The sequence below is a fragment of the Cololabis saira genome, chromosome 3 (genome assembly GCF_033807715.1).
Source record: "Cololabis saira isolate AMF1-May2022 chromosome 3, fColSai1.1, whole genome shotgun sequence".
In the NCBI taxonomy this organism is placed as follows: Eukaryota; Metazoa; Chordata; class Actinopteri; order Beloniformes; family Belonidae; genus Cololabis; species Cololabis saira.
This window is the reverse complement of record NC_084589.1, coordinates 52,236,606-52,255,584: the sequence shown is the minus strand read 5'-3', so window position 1 is coordinate 52,255,584 and position 18,979 is coordinate 52,236,606. Positions and strand designations below refer to the sequence as shown.

The following is an 18,979-nucleotide window of genomic DNA, read 5'->3' as shown; positions in this document are numbered from 1 at the left end:
TATACCATTGCTGTCTATTGTTCTCTATTATATTGTAGTATTATAGTAAAGTAATGATAATGTAACACTATGCATTATAATTACTTCTATTATTACATACATACATAGTAGCACAACTAAATGCTGGGCGTTTGTTTTGTTTTCTTTTGTTTGCTTTGCTTTGTTTTGTTTTTGACTATATTCATATATATAATAGAGTATTATATCCCTATATTGGTAGGGGTGTTTGGGTATGTGTGTTTTATAAGTAAGCTTATTGAAACTCATCTTGTTATATGTAAGAATGTATTTAAGATTGAGGGTTAGGACTCGATGAGTGGATACTTATTATATATATATATATATATATATATATATATATATATATATATATATATATATATATATATATATATATATATATATATATATATATATATATATTTGAAACACATGAAGCAGCATCAAGAGGCAACTTTCCGAGTAGCAAAGTGGCAACCCTGGTTTTGTCGCAGATACTTTAGTCAAGTTTACTTTCACTCTCTCGTGGACGGGTTTCTGGGCGTGGAGCTCCGTGTGAAGGTGATCGGAGCAGTTTTTAAACTGCCAGCAGCTCCGTTTCTGGACAAAAGCGCTGCAGATCATTCCCGTTAACGGAGTCACAGCTGGAACTGAAGGTCGAAGGAGGTCCAGATGTTTGAGCGGAGTCAGTGAATGAGCAGCAGTTCAGGTAGATGATGGTAGGCAGGACCAGGGGCCTCATTTATAAAAGAGTGTGTAGGAGTCATACTAAAAGTGCACGTAAACCCAAAAGCTGAAAATGCCGGGCGCAAAAAAAAATCTGGATTTATAAAACTGTGTGCACGCACACTTGCACGCAATGTTCGCTTTATAAATCACAGTCCAGCTGGAAGGTTGCGCAGGTGAATTCGCCTCATATCCCGCCCTCAACACGCCCACTTTTTTACCATAAATGGGCAATGCAAAGTAGTATTTGCATATGAATGAGCCTGCTGCATGCGCAGTGGCTTCCTGCAGCCTGTTTGGGCGTCAGGATGAAAGAGATGTGTCCAGCAACCGTGCCACTGAATTTCACGGAGACTGAGATGGAGATGTTGTGGATGTGGTGGAGGACAGGAAAACCACATTATTTGGTGGTCACCTTAAAAGTAGAAAAAGTATATAAATAGTATAAAATAAAGTGAGTGAGTGGCAGCACGCCGTTGCTGCGCTAAACGCTGTGAGTGCCCCGTCTTTTCAAAATCATGTTTTTGTCCCCCCACTTTTTACAGTTAAAAAACTAACGGTAGGCTCAGCCTGTAATTGCAAATCATCAAGACACCCTGTGTGAAGGCGATGCGAAGACGGGACTGGAGCCCACTGCCCCTCCTCCCCTCAGAGCTGCTCAAGGCTGATTTATGGTTCCGCGTCACACCAACGCAGAGCCTACGGCGTAGGTGCGCGTTGCCGCGTACCCTACGGTGTAGGCTCTGCGTCGTTTTAACGCGGAACCATAATTTAGGCTTACACCCGCGCGTAAAGGTTTCACGCGCGCGTAAAACTCATAATATATATATAAAAAAATCTGACCCCATATCTTAAGTAGGTTCCTACGGGAGGGTCAGGGTTGGCGTAGAGATACGCACATTTTTTGTTTAGTTTTTTCTTTTTAAATCCCAACCTTTGCGTAGAAAGTGGCTTGCACATCTTTCAAGTCCTGTTGTGTGCACAAGCAAGCTTTATAAATGAGGCCCCAAAGCTGTTACTGGTGACTGAAGGCAGCTTTACCGCCTCCATCCGTGTGTGGAGGAGGCGCAGATGCTGCTCTCCGGCTGTCCCACACTCTGAACCCGGCTGAGCGGAGCTGCTGCCCGGAGACGCGCCGCGGAGACACGCCGTGCAGATGCGGAGGCGGAGAAGGAGCTCAGTATCAGATCATTATTGTGTTTGTGGGGGAAGAAAGAGCTGCTGCCCCGAATAGATAAGAAATATGTGGAGACTGACAGTCCAAGTTCAGGTTCAGGCCTAAACGGAGGAAATGAACGTGATCATAAACTCTTCCTGGTCTCCATCTAGTCCAATCACCGGATGTTCCCACTCCATTTTATTGAGGATGGACTCAGTTAGAGATTTAGACCAGAACGGCGTTTTGAACGAGACTGTAAATGTGTTTCTTTCTGCTGTAAAGTTGGACATTTGAACACGGAAGTCAGCGGAAATGAACTCACTGTTGCGACCTCTAGTGGTCAGTCGAGGAACTGCAACCAGCCTTCTGGACTCTCCAGGGTCTAAGGTGTTTCAGTAATTAAGAGTCAATGATGATCTTTTCTCCATCTAGTGGTCGGATAGTAGAAGTGCAGCAGCTTCCTCACTGCTGTCGGACATGAAGCTGAAGAGAAGATCAGTCAGAGCTGGTGGTTGTACATCTACCATGACGTGTTTCCTCTGCAGATGAAGGTAGAAGGTGTGTGTGAGCTGAAGTGAATCCAGCAGCATGGATCAGTGTGAGGACAGAGAGGAGGGAGTCCTTCCCTCCAAAACCTCCCCGAGGGGAAAACCTGAGAGAGAAGAAGAGAGGTGAGATGATCTAACTGTCCATGACTCTTCTGCACGGCAGAGTTCAGACCTCACCTCACCAAACACCTTTATTACAGGAGACCTGGACCTGGACCTGGACCTGGACCTGGACCTGGACCTGGACCTGGAAATGGACCTGGACCTGGACCTGGACCTGGACCTGGACCTGGACCTGGACCTGGACCCAGCTGTGTGTCCTTGAAGAGTGACAAGTCATTGGATTTCCCTTGGAATTTTAAAGATACCAAACGTTCTCCCTCAGTGAGGTGAGTTTTACATAAATGTTTCTGAGAAACGTAACAGAGACTGAAATGTTTTTATCGTAACATTATTATTTTAGTTTTAAAAATATGTGTCTTTATAATTTTCAGTTCAGTTTTTTCTATAAAGCATCTATTACAATACAAGTTGTGTCTAGGAACTTTCCAGGAACCAGAACATGACCTCACGTCACCAAATACCTTTATTAAAGGAGACGACCTGGACCTGGACTTCAACCTAGACCTGGACCTGGACCGGGACCTGGACCTGGACCTGGACCTGGACCAGGACCCAGTGCATCTTCAAAGAGTGACCAATCAGAGGGTTGTTTCATTCCTTCTAAAAGATGCAGACGTTCTGCCTCAGAGAGGTGAGTATTATGTAAATCAAACTAAAGCATGTCACTGATGCTTCTTTCACTCGGAATTAAAATGGCCGTGTGTTCCCACACCTCAGACCCAGGGGCCTCATTTATCAACCGTGCGTACGCACAGATGTGTGCGTAAGTTGTGCGTAAGAACATTCCCATGCAAGGTATGGAATTTATCAACTTGTACTTGTGCGCAGGAACATGTGTACATTTAAGCACAAGTCTGACCATGCGTACACACAAAACCTAGTGGTAGAACAGTGAAACTACAAATAGAACCCATTAAAACAGTCACAGTGTTCAGCGATCTCAAACTTCATACATGTTCCCTGTTTCCACTAATTAATAAAAATTCTCCATTAGTAATTTAGACATTTTGAATAATTGGTGTGACTGCTATAAAAGACAGCTTTGGCAGGACGACCTGAAAAGAAAATACAAGTACCATGGCTTATCTTGCACTGTTGGGGGTTTTGGAGAAGCGTGCGCTCCACAGGGAGTGAGTTTTCAAAGAACGTGCTGATGTTCAGTGAGAGCACAGATCCAGGTGACGGGGGAAAGAATCAATTCACGCATTTTTAAAGGGATTGTTGCTACTATATATGGTCAATTGGAGGCGTTTCTGAATGCAAATGACCTTAACCGTGCACGAGCACGGCGGTTAAGAACAGGTGGGATTTATCATCACAGATTACTTACTAGTGTGCGTACGACCAGATTTTTTTGTACTTACACACATTCTAAATTTCATTCCTACGACAGAATTCAGAACCTTTTCTATGCACGGTTGATAAATGTGGCCCCAGGTCTCCTAAGGGGGCGTGGCTGGCCTTGCCGGCATGGGAGTTTCACTAACCCTCATGCAGGACGACAGTCGTGTAAGTCACTGCACGAGTGACATTCGGAGTTCTAGTGTGAAGAGTTTCACTCACAAGAGTTTCACTCACAAGAGTTTCCTCACATGCAGTGGATGCTATCGCTAAATCTTTCACAAAGCTCAATAATTCATAATTAATTTTTATTTTAAGATTTAATTCCTTTTTCCACAGGAAAACTAAGGTTAATTGTTAACAACTTTTATAAACTCTAAGAGAGTTAAATATCTGCTGTTGTCTGTGTTGGTGCACATGTTGTGTTGTACACATAATGATTACCACAGGAAAGCTAGTAGGCTACACTTACTCTTTGTAAGCTGAATCTAAATCATCTCTAAGAGTCTCTAGAGGGAAATTTTGCATATTACCTCAGCCTGAAATAAAACAGTCAATTCATAATACTTTCTCATCTCCTAGTTTTGATACCTAATAATAAAATGTTATTGTTGTACATGAGACAACAATATTGAAGAATTTAAGGATTTCACGCTGTGATCGGCAATATTGGGATCGGCAGATATTGCTTTTGGAGATCGGTGATCGAACTCTAGGTACAGAAAGTGGGAGTGGCCCTGATGACTCGAGGGTCCTGGTTGGTTCATCGTGGACCAGGAGATCAGAGATGCATTTTGGTCCGAGACCATTCAGAGATGTATAAACCTGCAGCTGGATTTAACATCTGATTTGGGACAGACAGGAAGCCGGTAAAAGATCTAAGACCTGCAATAATTTTGTTTTATTTTATTTTAATTATTTATGACAGAAAGCACATTTGAATGTAAAACTTGAATATGACATACAGTGTAAACCAAAAGCAAACATAGAAACAAAAGGACAAGTGCCTTAACAATCTCTCAAAGTCAGACCTCCTTCTGTCTCCATCTTCCTGATACATGAAATGAAGAGCCTCCAAGTAGTTTGGAATTTTTCCATTTTGCCCGTCAGTTTATAGCTAATCCTTTCCAGTGGGAGAGACAAATTCATTTGACATAGCCGTTGATTTACAGCTGGTCTTCGGGACTTTTTTTTTGTTTTGTGACATACTACTTTCAGCAATCAACGGCCCTACATCCAGGAGAATCCACTCATTCTTTGTATAATTGTGTCTCTCGGTGTCGAGACCTGGCAGAAACAGCCTACGGTACATGATAATACATTTACTAACTATTTTTTTCATCATCACTTTGCTCGCGAAGCCTAAGCGATTGCTCACGGGGGTCCAGCGATTGCTCACGGAGACTAAGCGACTGCTCACGGATGTCTAATGACTTCTCACGGAGGCTAAGTGCTTGCTAACGGAGCATCCATGACTGTTCATGGCGTTCCTCCACGTGGCTGAGCTTATGTGACTGGAGCTGGGTTTTACAACTAAGCACATCTGAGAAGAATGCTTCTCTGGAAGAATTCTTAATTAAAGAGATCAACTCCTGTATCCTATCACCAGCGTTACGTTCATAACTATGGAAGTTATTCACCTCCTCTGAGGCGCTTCGACTAGTTTCTTGGATTCGTGCCTGGGCCTCTCTTAACAGGCCTTTCAAGCGCTCAATCTCTTCCTGCGAATCGCGGTGTGCCAACACTTCCAACTCGTATTTTTGTCGCCACTTGTGTTTGTTTTCCCCGTGTTCCACAGCCTGCAGTTCTGCCTTACGTTGCCATAACAACGCCAGTTTACCCAAAATGTTGGCTACACAGGCTTTTTTATCCGGTTTCTTGGCAAAGCTAATGAGCTCCGTTATCCTCCCTTCGCAGGTCTGGAGGTCATAGTTATTTATCCCCCTCAGTTCTTCCCTGGATACCTCGATCAAGCCTGCTACAACTACTTGCGTATCTGTGAATGTGGAACCGGGGGATTGCGCGGCTCCCGCCTTGTGGGTACCCGGGCTGCTCATCCAACACAGTCTCACTCCCAGCGCGTCAAAAACCGACGCTTGGTCAGGGCCCTTAGGCGTCAGTTTCTGACGCACAAGGTCGCCCTCAGCGTCATGCACCGACGCAGCGGGCTCTCAACAGGTTCTAATGTAACCCGGCGGCGTCGCTTCAAGCCGCTCACAGCATCAATCCCATTGGATAAGTGAGGACCGGCCGCGTCGCTTCCAGCCGCTGGGCGCATCAGTCCCCCATTGGATAACGGAGGATCGGACACACGGAAGTATTCTAATTACTGTCCGTTTTGACGTTAACGGCGATTTTCACAATGATATCTGTAACATTTCTTAAGGCAGAAACACAACATTAGTGGGTTAATTTCCTGCACATCAATGTTCATGTTCTTCCCTTCATTCTGAGAAATAAAGAGTTGTTTTACGCTGAGAGCATCATGACAGCCAATCAGAATCCTGGAAAAAACATCAACAAATGACACGTGTAACTTCCAGGCTGATTTATGGTTCCGCGTTACACCAACGCAGAGCCTACGGCGTAGGGTACGCTCTGCGTCGATTTAACGCGGACCATAATTCAGGCTTTATTCTAAAGGATGCAGGGGCAAAATGTTGCAAGGATGTCTTTATGGTTTCCATTCGGAGCTATAAATCAGTTTTTTCCTAATCTGCAGGTCAACATATGAGACGTAAAATGGTTTTACTGACACCGGTACTGTCGCTGCTGCTCTCCTGGGCTGCGGCGGAGACGTGCCGGGGGACGCGCTGCTTCGGCGGGGGCTCCGGAGACCCGAGCCCGGGCAGCAGAGCCTCCAGACCCCCGAGCACCATGGGCCGCACCCCGGGGCAGCACCCAGGGGAGATGGGCGCACCCCGCCGGGGCGCAGCAGCAGGACGCGCAGCCGCGGATTGCGAGCGCCTCCAGCGCTGCCGGCGCTGGAGGCGCTCCGGTGCGCACTGCTCCGGCTCGGGGAGACGCATCTCCATCCCCATCCAGCCCGCAAACGACACCCGGGACTGCCGGGGGATAGAGTGCAGGCTGCCGCTGAGGATCGGAGCCAAGCCCCGGGGAAGGTCCTGCGTCGGGAACGGCTGTGCCCCGGAGGACGAGAGCGCGCCCCCGGACCCGGTGCGCAGAGGCGATTCTAGGGTCTGTTGGGGCCCTAGGCAAAAATTTCTAGGGGGCCCCTCAAACCAGCATTCATCACCGTTATGTTATAATAAACTGACACCAACGAAAACGTTATGAAATTTTGTTTTTCATTCCAAATGTTTTTCTTTACCTTCGGCTGAGCTGAATCGGCTCCATTTAAAACTTCCAGAATGAACGTTAAATTCTGTGCACACGACACTGTGTGTAGTTTTTTTTTTTTGACACTGTGTACAGGTGGATGATCCGTGATCATGGGAATGACGACATGGGGGCCCTTGAGGGAGGTTTCTTACTGGCTACTGAGATGTCATTGATAAATGCCCTATGTTTGTTTAAGGAGGGAGGTGTGGTCATTGCGGTTACCACATTTTGAGATCTGTGGAGTAAAAACAGCCTTCAAAATACTTTTTTATTCCTCAATACCCGAATTATTATAGCTCCGAATGGAAACCACAAAGACATCCTTGCAACATTTTGCCCCTGCATCCTTTAGAATAAAGCCTGAATTATGGTCCGCGTTAAATCGACGCAGAGCGTACCCTACGCCGTAGGCTCTGCGTTGGTGTAACGCGGAACCATAAATCAGCCTGGAAGTTACACGTGTCATTTGTTGATGTTTTTTCCAGGATTCTGATTGGCTGTCATGATGCTCTCAGCGTAAAACAACTCTTTATTTCTCAGAATGAAGGGAAAAACATGAACATTGATGTGCAGGAAATTAACCCACTAATGTTGTGTTTCTGCCTTAAGAAATGTTACAGATATCATTGTGAAAATCGCCGTTAACGTCAAAACGGACAGTAATTAGAATACTTCCTTGGGTCCGATCCTCCGTTATCCAATGGGGGACTGATGCGCCCAGCTGCTGGAAGCGACGCGGCCGGTCCTCACTTATCCAATGGGATTGATGCTGTGAGCGGCTTGAAGCGACGCCGCCGGGTTACATTAGAACCTGTTGAGAGCCCGCTGCGTCGGTGCATGACGCTGAGGGCGACCTTGTGCGTCAGAAACTGACGCCTAAGGGCCCTGACCAAGCGTCGGTTTTTGACGCGCTGGGAGTGAGACTGTGTTGGCTCATCGTGCAGTCTAAAGCGGGGGGGGGGGGGGGGGGGGGGGTTTCGGGGACGGAAGGGAACCTGGCGAGTACTTCTTATTCAACCGAATACAGAATTGCCTAATGTTCCTTCTCGTTAACCGTTTATTACCTCAACCGGCTATGCGTCCAATACGATGAGTCTTCTGACCCTTACACCACACAGCAGTTCACAGTCCAGACACTAGCGTCTGGCTTGGAAGTTTTCTGAGAGATTAATGCTTAGTAACGAAGCAAGTTCACGTTATCACCCAGTTTAGAAGAACTTAGATCGACAACAGACCATGAGAGACCGGACAACGCTCAAAGGTTTGCCAGGAGATTACCGCTCAGTAACGAAGTCAGCTCACGTTATCACCCAGCTTAGAAGAAACTAGACTGACAACAGACCATGGGAGGTCGGACACACTTGTATATATGCCTGAGAGGAGTTGAGATCCTGGTTACCATAAAAGAACTTTAGATAACCTATGTGGAAGCAGCAATGCTGACAGTAATGCAAAGCAGAGAAGAGGAAGCGAGGAGAACACAAACCAAGGAAAAGAAATTATATATAAAAAAATTATTAATAAAAAGAAAAATTATTTAAAAAAGAAATGTATATAAAAAGATATTATTAAAAAAATATTATTATTAAAAAAAATATTATTAAATTAAAAAAAAATATTATTAAAAAAAAATTATTAATACAAGTTATTAAAAATAATTGAATTAAATGGAACGGGAAATATTTAACCAAGACAAATCAAATTAATTGGAAGAGTAATCAAGGAAAAATAACATTCAGAGTTCAACATGATTAAACACAATCGAGATGAATTAATCCGATGGATTAATGAAATAGTAAAGTGATAAAACCAATACGTCCAACTAATAAGCTCAAAGGGCTTAATAAAACAACCCAAACATCAACTCTAGTGGAGCGAGGTTGCAGCTGAACAGAAAACTTAAACAAGCCATAGAGAAACACAGATATTACTAAGATGGGAAGTTATTTCTGTTCAATCAAAATCAATCTTTGGTTATTCTACCCAGATATGACACCAGCTGGTACTATTCGAAGCCTCACACGAGGGCAACGCTTATATTGTGCCACATAGGGGCCACTGTTCCAGTTATCAAGAGTTATTAATAATTTTATTCAACAGTTATTAATAATTAATAAAGTAGACTATTTATCAAATTGAATTATCAAAATAATTTAATCCTCGTGGGGCACCACCTGGTTGTCCAGGAAAAATGATAACTTTCACAGCAGAAATCAGTCTCAGAAATAGGTATCATTCCACCAGAACACAGTAAAGGGCTGTTATGGTGAATAATGTTGAAGGCGTTACAGTTCGGCTCTAGCTCTGTCAAACAGCCATTTTGACCAGAATTTGTATAAAACACAAACAACTTCAATCAGCATTTATTCACATCCAGGTGTCAAGCAGATGGAAAGGCAACGCCATTGAATGAATACTGATGGCACACTACGAAAAAACATAAAACCATTGAATAACAAGAAAAACAACAACAATAAAAACTAGAAAATTTCTGGAAATTTTGATATGGGCATGCCCTACCGCCCATTCGACCCCTCTCGCTGCTTTGGTTTGGGGCTGTAGTGGTTGTGTTCGGGGTGGTTCTATGTCAGTTTGAGGTGTTTTTACGCTTGCATTTCATTCATTCCTGTGCTCCCAATAGTTATTAATGGGGCGCACTTTTAGCGTTGCCACGGTAACGCTTTTGACTGAGAATAGTAATGCCCATCGAGGCAAGATGGAGACGCATCTAACGATGTATGCCATGCATGGGTGCACGTTCCGGTTCAGGCTACGTTAAGGGATAGGTTTTTTTTTTCACCATGGTACAAAACCGCATCCGAATGAATGGGGCCATTTGGCATGGATTTTGACATAAAATTTCCTTAAATCCCAGCTTCATGAAATTTGAGTATGTTGAAGTCCACAGCGTGCCGAGTCAGGGGACATTTGTACGATGTCTCTACGATAACCTGTTGCCTAGCAACAAGCGTCCAAATTCAAACAGAAAAAAAATAAAAAATGAAAGGTCAATATCGCAAAAACTGTAATACTTAGCATAATGAGGTTGTAGGGTCCGTTAGCGCCAATCGGGCCTAGTGTTTGAAAGTTTCAACAATGTCTCTACGATAAAGTTCGGCCGAGCAATAAGCGTTGGAATTTTCGCCTTTTTTTTTGCTTTTTGGCGTCTAGCGTTGCCACGGTAACACTTTTTACTGAGAAAAGTAATGCCCATCGAGGAACGATGGAGACGCATCCAACGATGTATGCCATGTATGGGTGCATGTTCCGGTTCAGGCTATGTTAACGGATAGGTTTTCTTTTCACCATGGTAAAAAACTCCATCCGAATGAATGGGGCCATTTGGCCTGGATTTTGACATTAAATTTCCTTAAATCCCAGCTTCATAAAATTTGAGTATATTGAAGTCCACAGCGTGCCGAGTCGGGAAACATTTGTATGATGTCTCTACGATAACCTGTTGCCTAGCAACAAGCGTCCAAAGTCAAACGGAAAAAAAAAAAAAAATGAAAGGTCAATATCACAAAAAATGTAATACTTGGCATAATAAGGTTGTACGGTCGGTTAGGGACAATCGGGCCGAGTGTTTGAAAGTTTAACGATGTCTCTAAGATAAAGTTCGGCCGAGCAATAAGCGCCTGAATTTTCGCCTTTTTTTTTGCTTCTTGGCAACTAGCGTTGCCACGGTAACCCCTATTACTGAGAAAAGTAATGCCCATCGAGGCATGATGGAGACGCATCCAACGATGTATGCCATGCATGGGTGCACGTTGCGGTTCGGGCCGTATTAACGGACGAAAAAAGAGTGCGGAATAAGAATAATAAGAAAAGGGAAACCTTTTCTGTATACTAATATATCGCCTTCATTTTCATGTTTTTCCTCATTTTTTCGGGCGTGTTTTATTTTTTGGGGATTTTTTTTTTCCACATCAGTGCGGGGTCATGATGTACACCCGCTGGTGTGACGTGGGACTTTTGCGACTTTAGCTTGTTAGCAAAATGCTAGCAACATTGCCCTTTGGGCCATTCTGGACGATTGCAATATGGTCATGCCACTACTTGGCATGCCCATAATGAGACTGCATGAATGGAAAAAGAAATCAAAACCAATAATAAACACGATCACCTCTGTGGTTCAAAACAACGTGGGCACACGTGGCTGACCAGAGATGGCTGTGGTATTTAAAGATGACAGCGCCCTCGCCACGTGCAATCAGACCGGATGACAAACACGGCGTTTAAAACGTGAATAACTGGCGGAAAATAAACGAACACAATAATGATGATAATGATGATGATGCCGGTAGTTGCCGGCGTTGCACACTAATACGAACAGTAACTTCATTAAACACAAATTTAGTTCTGAGCCGCTCTAAATTAAACTGATCGCCCAGAGCACATAAAACCTCACGCCTCCTCTGGGTCTCCGGATCTGGGGCTGCGGGCTCTGTTGGTGGTGATCAGGGGCCTCATCTATAAAGCTTGCTTGCGCAGAAAAAGCGCCTGAAAGTTGCGGAAGCCGCCATCTACGCAAAGCCTCGGATCTAAAAAGAAAAAACTAACCGAAAAATCTGCTTATCTTTACGGCAACTCGGACCGTCCCGTAAGAATTTACTTAAGACACGGGGAACTGGCGAGGCAGGCTGTTAGGTGGTGAAATGAAGCCAGATTCATGTCATACTCTTAATAATGTCATCACATATCACAACATATATCAGACTTAAAATAATAAAATAATAAAATAAAATAGCGCTGATCGTGTCCCTCTGTGTGTGAAGCTCAGTCAGTCAGGACTCTGGTGCTGCTGGAGCTGCAGCCGCGGTGACACGCCGGGAACCTCCTTCACCCACTGCTTTAGGACAGAACAAATGAGGGGCTGCGTTTAGGGAGCCCCACGGAGCCCCTAAAGGGACTCAGATTTTTTTTCATATATATGAGTTTTACGCGCGCGTGAAACCTTTACGTGCGGGTGTAAGCCTAAATTATGGTCCCGCGTTAAAACGACGCAGAGCCTACGGCGTAGGGTACGCGGCAACGCGCACCTACGCCGTAGGCTCTGCGTTGGTGTAACGCAGAACCATAAACCCGTCCTGAGCAGCTCTGAGGGGAGACGGGAGAGGAGGAGGGGGAGCGGGGGGTGAAGTGGGGCTGCGGGGCCGTTTTCGTATCGCTTTCATACAGTGTCTTGATAATTTGCAATTTAAGGCTGAGCCTACCGTTAGTTTTTAAACTGTAAAAAGTAAGGGGAAAAAAACATGATTTTGAAAAGACGGGGGGACGTGTGTCCCCCTGTTGCGCCGGGGAACTCACGGCGTTTAGCGCAGCAACGGCGTGCTACCACTCACTCGCTTTATTTTATTGTATACTATTTATATACTTATTCTAACTTTTACTGTGACCACCAAATAATGTGGTTTTCCTGTCCTCCACATCATCTACAACATCTAGGTCTCCGTGAAAGTCAGTGTCACGGTGGCTGTATACCTCTCATTCATTCTGACGCCAAACAGGCTGCAGGAAGCCACTGCGCATGCTCAGTAGACTCATCCATATGCATTTATGGGCGTGTAGAGGGCGGGATATGAGGCGGATTCAGCTGCGCAGCCTTCCAGCTGGACTGTGATTCATAAAGGAACGTTGCGTGCAAATCTGCGTGCACATGGTTTTATTGATCCGGATTTTTTTTTTGCGCCCGGCATTTTCGGCTTTTGAGTGTACGTGCACTTTTAGTATGACTCCTACGCACTCCATTTTAAATGAGGCCACAGTTTACTGCCTGGGTTTTCCCGGTATCGGAGAGTTTCTTTCGGCTCCACCATGCACGCTGGTCTTTGTAGTTTTCAAAGCGGCCATTTTGAGAGGCAAATTAAAGCTGATTTCTGGTTGAGCCGGCTTTAAAGTCGCGTACACATATTCAAAATGTCCATAAGCACTCATAAGTTCAGAGTTCACATGAGCACATGAACGGTAGCCCAACATTAGTAAAGCCTCTAGTTAGTGTTTAGTAAAGCCTCTAGTTAGGGTTCAGTAAAGCCTGTAGTGTTCAGTAAAGTGTTCAGTGGAGCTGTGTCAGTGCTGTGATGTGGACAGAAACCTGACTGGAAGATATCAAAACAGCCATTTAATGACTAAAACTTCTTCTTTTTTTCTATAGGTTTCATCAGAAAACTGACTACCATGGACCTGGACCTGGACCCAGCTGTGTGTCCTTGAAGAGTGATGCATCAAAGGATTTCATTGCCAATTTTAAAAATGCTCCTGGTTGTCCTTCAGAGAGGTGAGTTGTTTGTAAACGTTGTTTCTGAAAAACGTAACTGAGTGTGGACCGGTTTGTCCAGCAGGGGACATCTTTCTGCTGTGGTTGCAACATCATTTAGGGAGGAAGTTCTCCTCAGGTGGAAGGTGTTGTTGGATGCAGGAGGACAGATGGTTCCTGGAACCATGTGAACATTAATCTGTTGAGAAGGTGGTCTTTGTAGACACTTGGTGTACCTTCTTGTACCACCAGATTGAGAGCTTGTACTGGGAATAAAATGTGGATGTTCTCAGTCTTCTCAGGAAGACCAGCCAACCTTTAACATGACAGAAAGTCCTCTGGTGGACTGTTCTCATCCAAACATGACTGCATGGACCTTCAGACATTATGTGACCTAGTTCTTCATGATTCCTCCACAGAGTGGACCAGCAGATCTCAGAGTCCCCCAGTGGTCCGTCTGTCCAGAAGCATCAGACCCAGCTGGACTCTGTCTTTCAGGTCTGTACATGAACAACAACTGCTTCTCCATCTGTTGTCCTGATGTCCATCTGCATGCTGGTCTCTGGAGACCAGTGGACTGTCAGTCTGTCCATCATGGACCTGATGTTTGTCTCCATGCTGGTCTCTGGAGACCAGTGGACTGTCAGTCTGTCCATCATGGACCTGACGTTTGTCTCCATGATTTCAGTCTGGTTGGGTCATTCATGTGGTCTTCTGTTCCAGCTGCTGGAGAACGACATCATCATGTTTGTGAAGGACGAGCTGAAGAAGATCCAGAAAGTTCTGAGTCCAGATTACCCAGAAACCTCTGAGCGTCTGGAGGAGGATGAAGATGAAGAGCAGAAGAGCATCAGAGAGGCATTCATGAAGATCACAGTGAAGTTCTTGAGGAGGAGGAAGCAGGAGAATCTGGCTGACCTCCTGCAGAGCAGTAAGACGTTTCTCTAAACATCTTAGCTGCTGGATAAACGACACCCAATGTCTCAGTAGATCACCAACAGATATTCTTCAGGGTTTCACCTGTTAAAGGTTTTCTAGGTAGACTAGGGCGTCCCAACATTCCAGGAGAATAAAAGCAATAGTTCAAAGAAACGCACCAAAGACCTCACTTCCTTCAAAAGGTCGTTAATATCCCAGTAAATAAAAGATATATTCTAAAGTGTTGAACCGTGTGGATTCAATATTCAGTTCCAGCGAACAGAAAACGACACAACTTGTTTGTCTGAAGTGAATCGTAGAGGAAACACTGTTCTTGTTCCTCTGATTGATCGGAGGGGTTTTTAGGAGGAAAACGCTTCAATACTCTTCATTGAATCGCTGATCAGTGAATGTTGAAATGTTGATTCTTTAGAGGAAGTAGAACTTGTTGTGGGCTGGTTTTAATCACTAAGTCGTTTTCTTTATTTCATCTTTATTTAGATACCGTTGCTGCCGTTTGTCAATCCAAACTCAAAGTTCAGCTGCAGAAGAAGCACCAGCATGTGTCTGAGGGAATCATTAAAGCAGGAAAGACAACCCTTCTGGAACAGATCTACACGGAGCTCTACATCACAGAGGGAGGGACCGGAGAGGTAAACGAAGAACATGAAGTCAGACAGATTGAAGCAGCTTCCAGGAAACCAGACGGAGCAGAAACAGCCATCAAACAGGAAGACATCTTTAAACCCCCACCTGGAAGAGGAGGACCAATCAGAACGGTGATGACGAAGGGAGTGGCCGGCATTGGGAAAACAGTCCTAACACAGAAGTTCAGTCTGGACTGGGCTGAAGGCAGAACCAACCAGGACATCCAGTTACTGTTTCCATTCACCTTCAGAGAGCTGAATGTGCTGAGAGAGGAGAAGTTCAGCTTGGTGGAACTAGCTCATCACTTCTTCTCTGAAACCAGAGGAATCTGCAGCTTTGAAGAGTTCCAGGTCGTGTTCATCTTTGATGGTCTGGATGAGTGCCGACTTCCTCTGGACTTCCACAACTCTACAATCGTCAGTGACCCCAGAAGGTCCACCTCAGTAGATGTGCTGCTGACAAACCTCATCAGGGGGAACCTGCTTCCTTCTGCTCGTCTCTGGATCACCACACGACCCGCAGCAGCCAATCAGATCCCTCCTGAGTGTGTCTCCATGGTGACAGAGGTCAGAGGGTTCACTGACCCCCAGAAGGAGGAATACTTCAGGAAGAGGTTCAGAGACGAGGAGCAGACCAGCAGGATAGTCTCCCACATCAAGACATCACGAAGCCTCCACATCATGTGCCACATCCCAGTCTTCTGCTGGATCACTGCTACGGTCCTGGAGAACGTCCTGGAAACCAGAGAGGGAGGGGAGCTGCCCAAGACCCTGACTGAGATGTACATCCACTTCCTGGTGGTCCAGGTCAAACTGAAGAAGGTCAAGTATGATGGAGGAGCTGAGATGGATCCACACTGGAGTCCAGAGACCAGGAAGATGGTGGAGTCTCTGGGAAAACTGGCTTTTGAGCAGCTGCAGAAAGGAAACCTGATCTTCGATGAATCAGACCTGAGAGAGTGTGACATCGATGTCAGAGAGGCTTCAGTGTACTCAGGAGTGCTCACCCAGATCATTATAGAGGAGAGCGGCCTTTACCAGGACCAGGTCTTCTGCTTCGTTCATCTGAGTGTTCAGGAGTTTCTGGCTGCTCTTCATGTCCATCGGACCTTCGTCAAGTCTAGAATCAACCTGCTGGAAGATCAACTAACAACTCGTTCTTCAATCCGACAATTCTATCCGACAGCAGTGGACAAGACCTTAGAGAGTCCAAACGGACATCTGGACTTGTTCCTTCGCTTCTTCCTGGGTCTTTCAGTGGAGACCAATCAGAACCTCCTAAGTGGTCTGATGACATTAAAGAAAAGAAGTTCACAGAACAATCAGGAAACTATCAAATACATCAAGAAGAAGATCAGTGAGGATCTGTCTGCAGAGAGAAGCATCAACCTGTTCCACTGTCTGAATGAACTGAACGATCGGTCTCTGGTGGAGGAGGTCCAACGGTCCCTGAGGTCTGGACGTCTCTCCACAGATAAACTGTCTCCTGCTCAGTGGTCGGCTCTGGTCTTCATCTTACTGTCATCAGAAGAAGATCTGGAGGTGTTTGACCTGAAGAAGTTCTCAGCTTCAGAGGAGGCTCTATGGAGGCTGCTGCCGGTGGTCAAAGCTTCCAAGAAAGTTGTGTAAGTACCAGCAGATACATGTTGGACCTCTGGAGTGGAGGCTAGTTTCTGACTACGTCTGGTTTTACCTCCACATTTCATGTTTTCTTCACTTGTTTGGAGTGTTTTTTTCAGCACAACCTCACATGAGTGAGTTTACACTGGTTCTTTAATTTCCAGAGACTTTAATGGCACATTGGACCTAAAATCCCACACAAGCATGAACTCTGACAAGGAAACACTTTCATTTCTGTTTTTACTGGGGGGACAGGATGAGCTGAAGACCAGAAGAACATTCGGAGACACAGCTACATTTTCTTCCATAACAGTGAAATAACCTGGTTGTTGTTCTTTTCTTCCGTCTGCAGACTGAGTCGCTGTAACCTCTCAGAGGACATCTGTCCACTTCTGTCCTCAGTTCTCAGCTCTCAGTCCTCCAGTCTGACCGAACTGGACCTGAGCAACAACGACCTGCAGGATTCAGGACTGAAGCAGCTGTGTCCTGGACTGGAGAGTCCACACTGTAAACTGGAGTCTCTCAGGTCAGGATTCATTCAAGTATTTTCCAGGTCCAGTGAACATGCTGATAAACGTGTCTGCAGCAGGACACTTGTGCAGAGAACATGCAGCAGACCTGTGTTGTGTGTCTACAGGCTGTCAGGCTGTCTGATCTCAGAGGAAGGAAGTGCTTCTCTGGTCTCAGCTCTGACCTCCAACCCCTCCCACCTGAGAGAGCTGGACCTGAGATACAACCATCCAGGGGAGTCAGCAGGGAAGCTTCTGTCTAGACTGGAGGATCCCCACTGGAGACTGGACACTCTCAGGTAGGACACTCTCAGGTGGGACACACTACTGGGTGGGGGGGTTATATTGTGTTAGTTATGGTGGCACAGGTGTGGGGGTTTTCCTCCACCTCAGGTGATTGCTCAGGGGTGCGGTGGGGTGTTATGTAGCAGATATGGGAGTGTCCAACAGGTAATGGGGGTGGGGGGGCTCTGAGATTCTGCTTCCTCTGAGAGAGACTGAGCTGGTCTCACCCTGCTCCTCCTTTCAGTGTGGAGCCTGCTGGAGAACGATGGTTGACACCAGGTCTGAAGAAGTGTAAGTGTGTTTTTATTCAACCATCTTGACTCCTTCACGAGTCCATCAGTGATCAATAACTGATCAATAATAGCTGCAGCTGCTTGTTTGTTCTCTCCATCAGATTCCTGTCGACTCACCGTTGACACAAACACAGTCCACACCGACATCAAACTGTCAGATGACAACAGGAAGATAACGCAGGGGTTGGGGGTTCAGTCATATCCTGATCATCCAGACAGGTTTGATTACAGGCGTCAGCTGCTGTGTAGAGAAGTTCTGACGGGTCGCTGTTACTGGGAGGTCCAGAGGAGAGGAGAGGTTTCTGTATCAGTGAGTTACAGAAGAATCAGCAGGAAAGAAAACTCTACTGACTGTTGGTTTGGATGGAACGATCATTCCTGGAGTCTGGACTGTCATCCAGATGTTGAGTACCATTCAGCTGCTCCGACCTCACCTGGTCAGCCGCGGCGCTGTATCTCTATGGTCCGTTATCGAAGTGATCAGTACCGTGTCTTTCACAATAACAGAGAAACATCCATCATCTCCTCATTTTCATCTCCAGACTCTGATAGAGTAGCAGTTTACGTGGACGTTCCTGCTGGAACTCTGTCCTTCTATGAAGTCGTCTCTGACAGACTGATCCTCCTCCACACCTTCAACACCAGCTTCTCTGAACCTCTCTGTGCTGGATTTGGTATCAGGTACTGCACTGGTTCAGTGTCTCTGTGTCCAGTTTAGTCTCCAGAGTCTCTTGTCAGAGAAACTGTCTCTGTTGGATCCTGGACTTGGATTCTGGTTCTGGTTCCTCAGTGTCTCCATGATGATGATGATGAAGAAGGACTTGATCACTGTTTATATTTAGTTTTTTGGTTCATGTTTTTATTTGATATTTTTCACATTTAAACATTAAATAATTTACTTATGTTTGATCATAAATTAGATTTTTATCTAATTATAATTTTTTTATTCTTGATTCTGTCTCTAAATATTTTCATGTTCATGTCACAAGACTTCTGAAATAAAGTTTGAGCTTCAAGTCTAAACATTTCCAGTTTGTTAAAGCGTGTCGTTTATTAAAGCAGGGTGTTTATTAAAGCAGTGTTTTTATTAAAGCGGGCTGTTTATGAAAGCAGCACAATGTAACTTTCAGCTTTTGATGAGTTTGCCGGCTCCTTTGGACAAAAGCGGTAGTGCTTTACCAGAAAGAACTACATTTCCCATGAGCACCAGCG

The 18,979-nt window shown here is 45.3% G+C and overlaps 3 protein-coding genes across 3 annotated transcripts; all 3 read left to right on the top strand.

Annotated features, from left to right (window-relative positions):
• Positions 1-532: 532 nt before the first annotated feature.
• On the top strand, positions 533-2,826 carry LOC133440784 (UBX domain-containing protein 11-like). Its single transcript, XM_061718103.1, has 3 exons — positions 533-561; positions 2,431-2,556; positions 2,634-2,826. Exons 2-3 carry the CDS (start codon positions 2,474-2,476, stop codon positions 2,824-2,826), a joined length of 276 nt encoding a protein of 91 aa, XP_061574087.1. The 5' UTR covers positions 533-561; positions 2,431-2,473.
• Positions 2,827-14,311: 11,485 nt separating this feature from the next.
• LOC133440492 (protein NLRC3-like) lies at positions 14,312-16,689 on the top strand. Its single transcript, XM_061717758.1, has 2 exons — positions 14,312-14,426; positions 14,915-16,689. The coding sequence occupies exons 1-2, from the start codon at positions 14,360-14,362 to the stop codon at positions 16,687-16,689; spliced, it is 1,842 nt and encodes a 613-aa protein (XP_061573742.1). The 5' UTR covers positions 14,312-14,359.
• A 195-nt stretch (positions 16,690-16,884) lies between these two features.
• Positions 16,885-18,721, top strand: LOC133440783 (NACHT, LRR and PYD domains-containing protein 3-like). The gene is made up of 5 exons (XM_061718102.1): positions 16,885-16,916; positions 17,039-17,206; positions 17,318-17,488; positions 17,719-17,765; positions 17,869-18,721. The coding sequence occupies exons 1-5, from the start codon at positions 16,885-16,887 to the stop codon at positions 18,483-18,485; spliced, it is 1,035 nt and encodes a 344-aa protein (XP_061574086.1). The 3' UTR covers positions 18,486-18,721.
• Positions 18,722-18,979: the final 258 nt, after the last annotated feature.

Coding starts and splice junctions, on each gene's coding strand:
- LOC133440784 (XM_061718103.1), top strand. CDS start 2,474: ATGGATCAGTGTGAGGACAGAGAGGAGGGAGTCCTTCCCTCCAAAACC. Junction 2,557..2,633: donor CCTGAGAGAGAAGAAGAGAG/GTGAGATGATCT, acceptor CCTTTATTACAG/GAGACCTGGACCTGGACCTG.
- LOC133440492 (XM_061717758.1), top strand. CDS start 14,360: ATGAAGATCACAGTGAAGTTCTTGAGGAGGAGGAAGCAGGAGAATCTG. Junction 14,427..14,914: donor GGCTGACCTCCTGCAGAGCA/GTAAGACGTTTC, acceptor ATCTTTATTTAG/ATACCGTTGCTGCCGTTTGT.
- LOC133440783 (XM_061718102.1), top strand. CDS start 16,885: ATGAACTCTGACAAGGAAACACTTTCATTTCT. Junction 17,207..17,317: donor TGTAAACTGGAGTCTCTCAG/GTCAGGATTCAT, acceptor GTGTGTCTACAG/GCTGTCAGGCTGTCTGATCT. Junction 17,766..17,868: donor GACACCAGGTCTGAAGAAGT/GTAAGTGTGTTT, acceptor TCTCTCCATCAG/ATTCCTGTCGACTCACCGTT.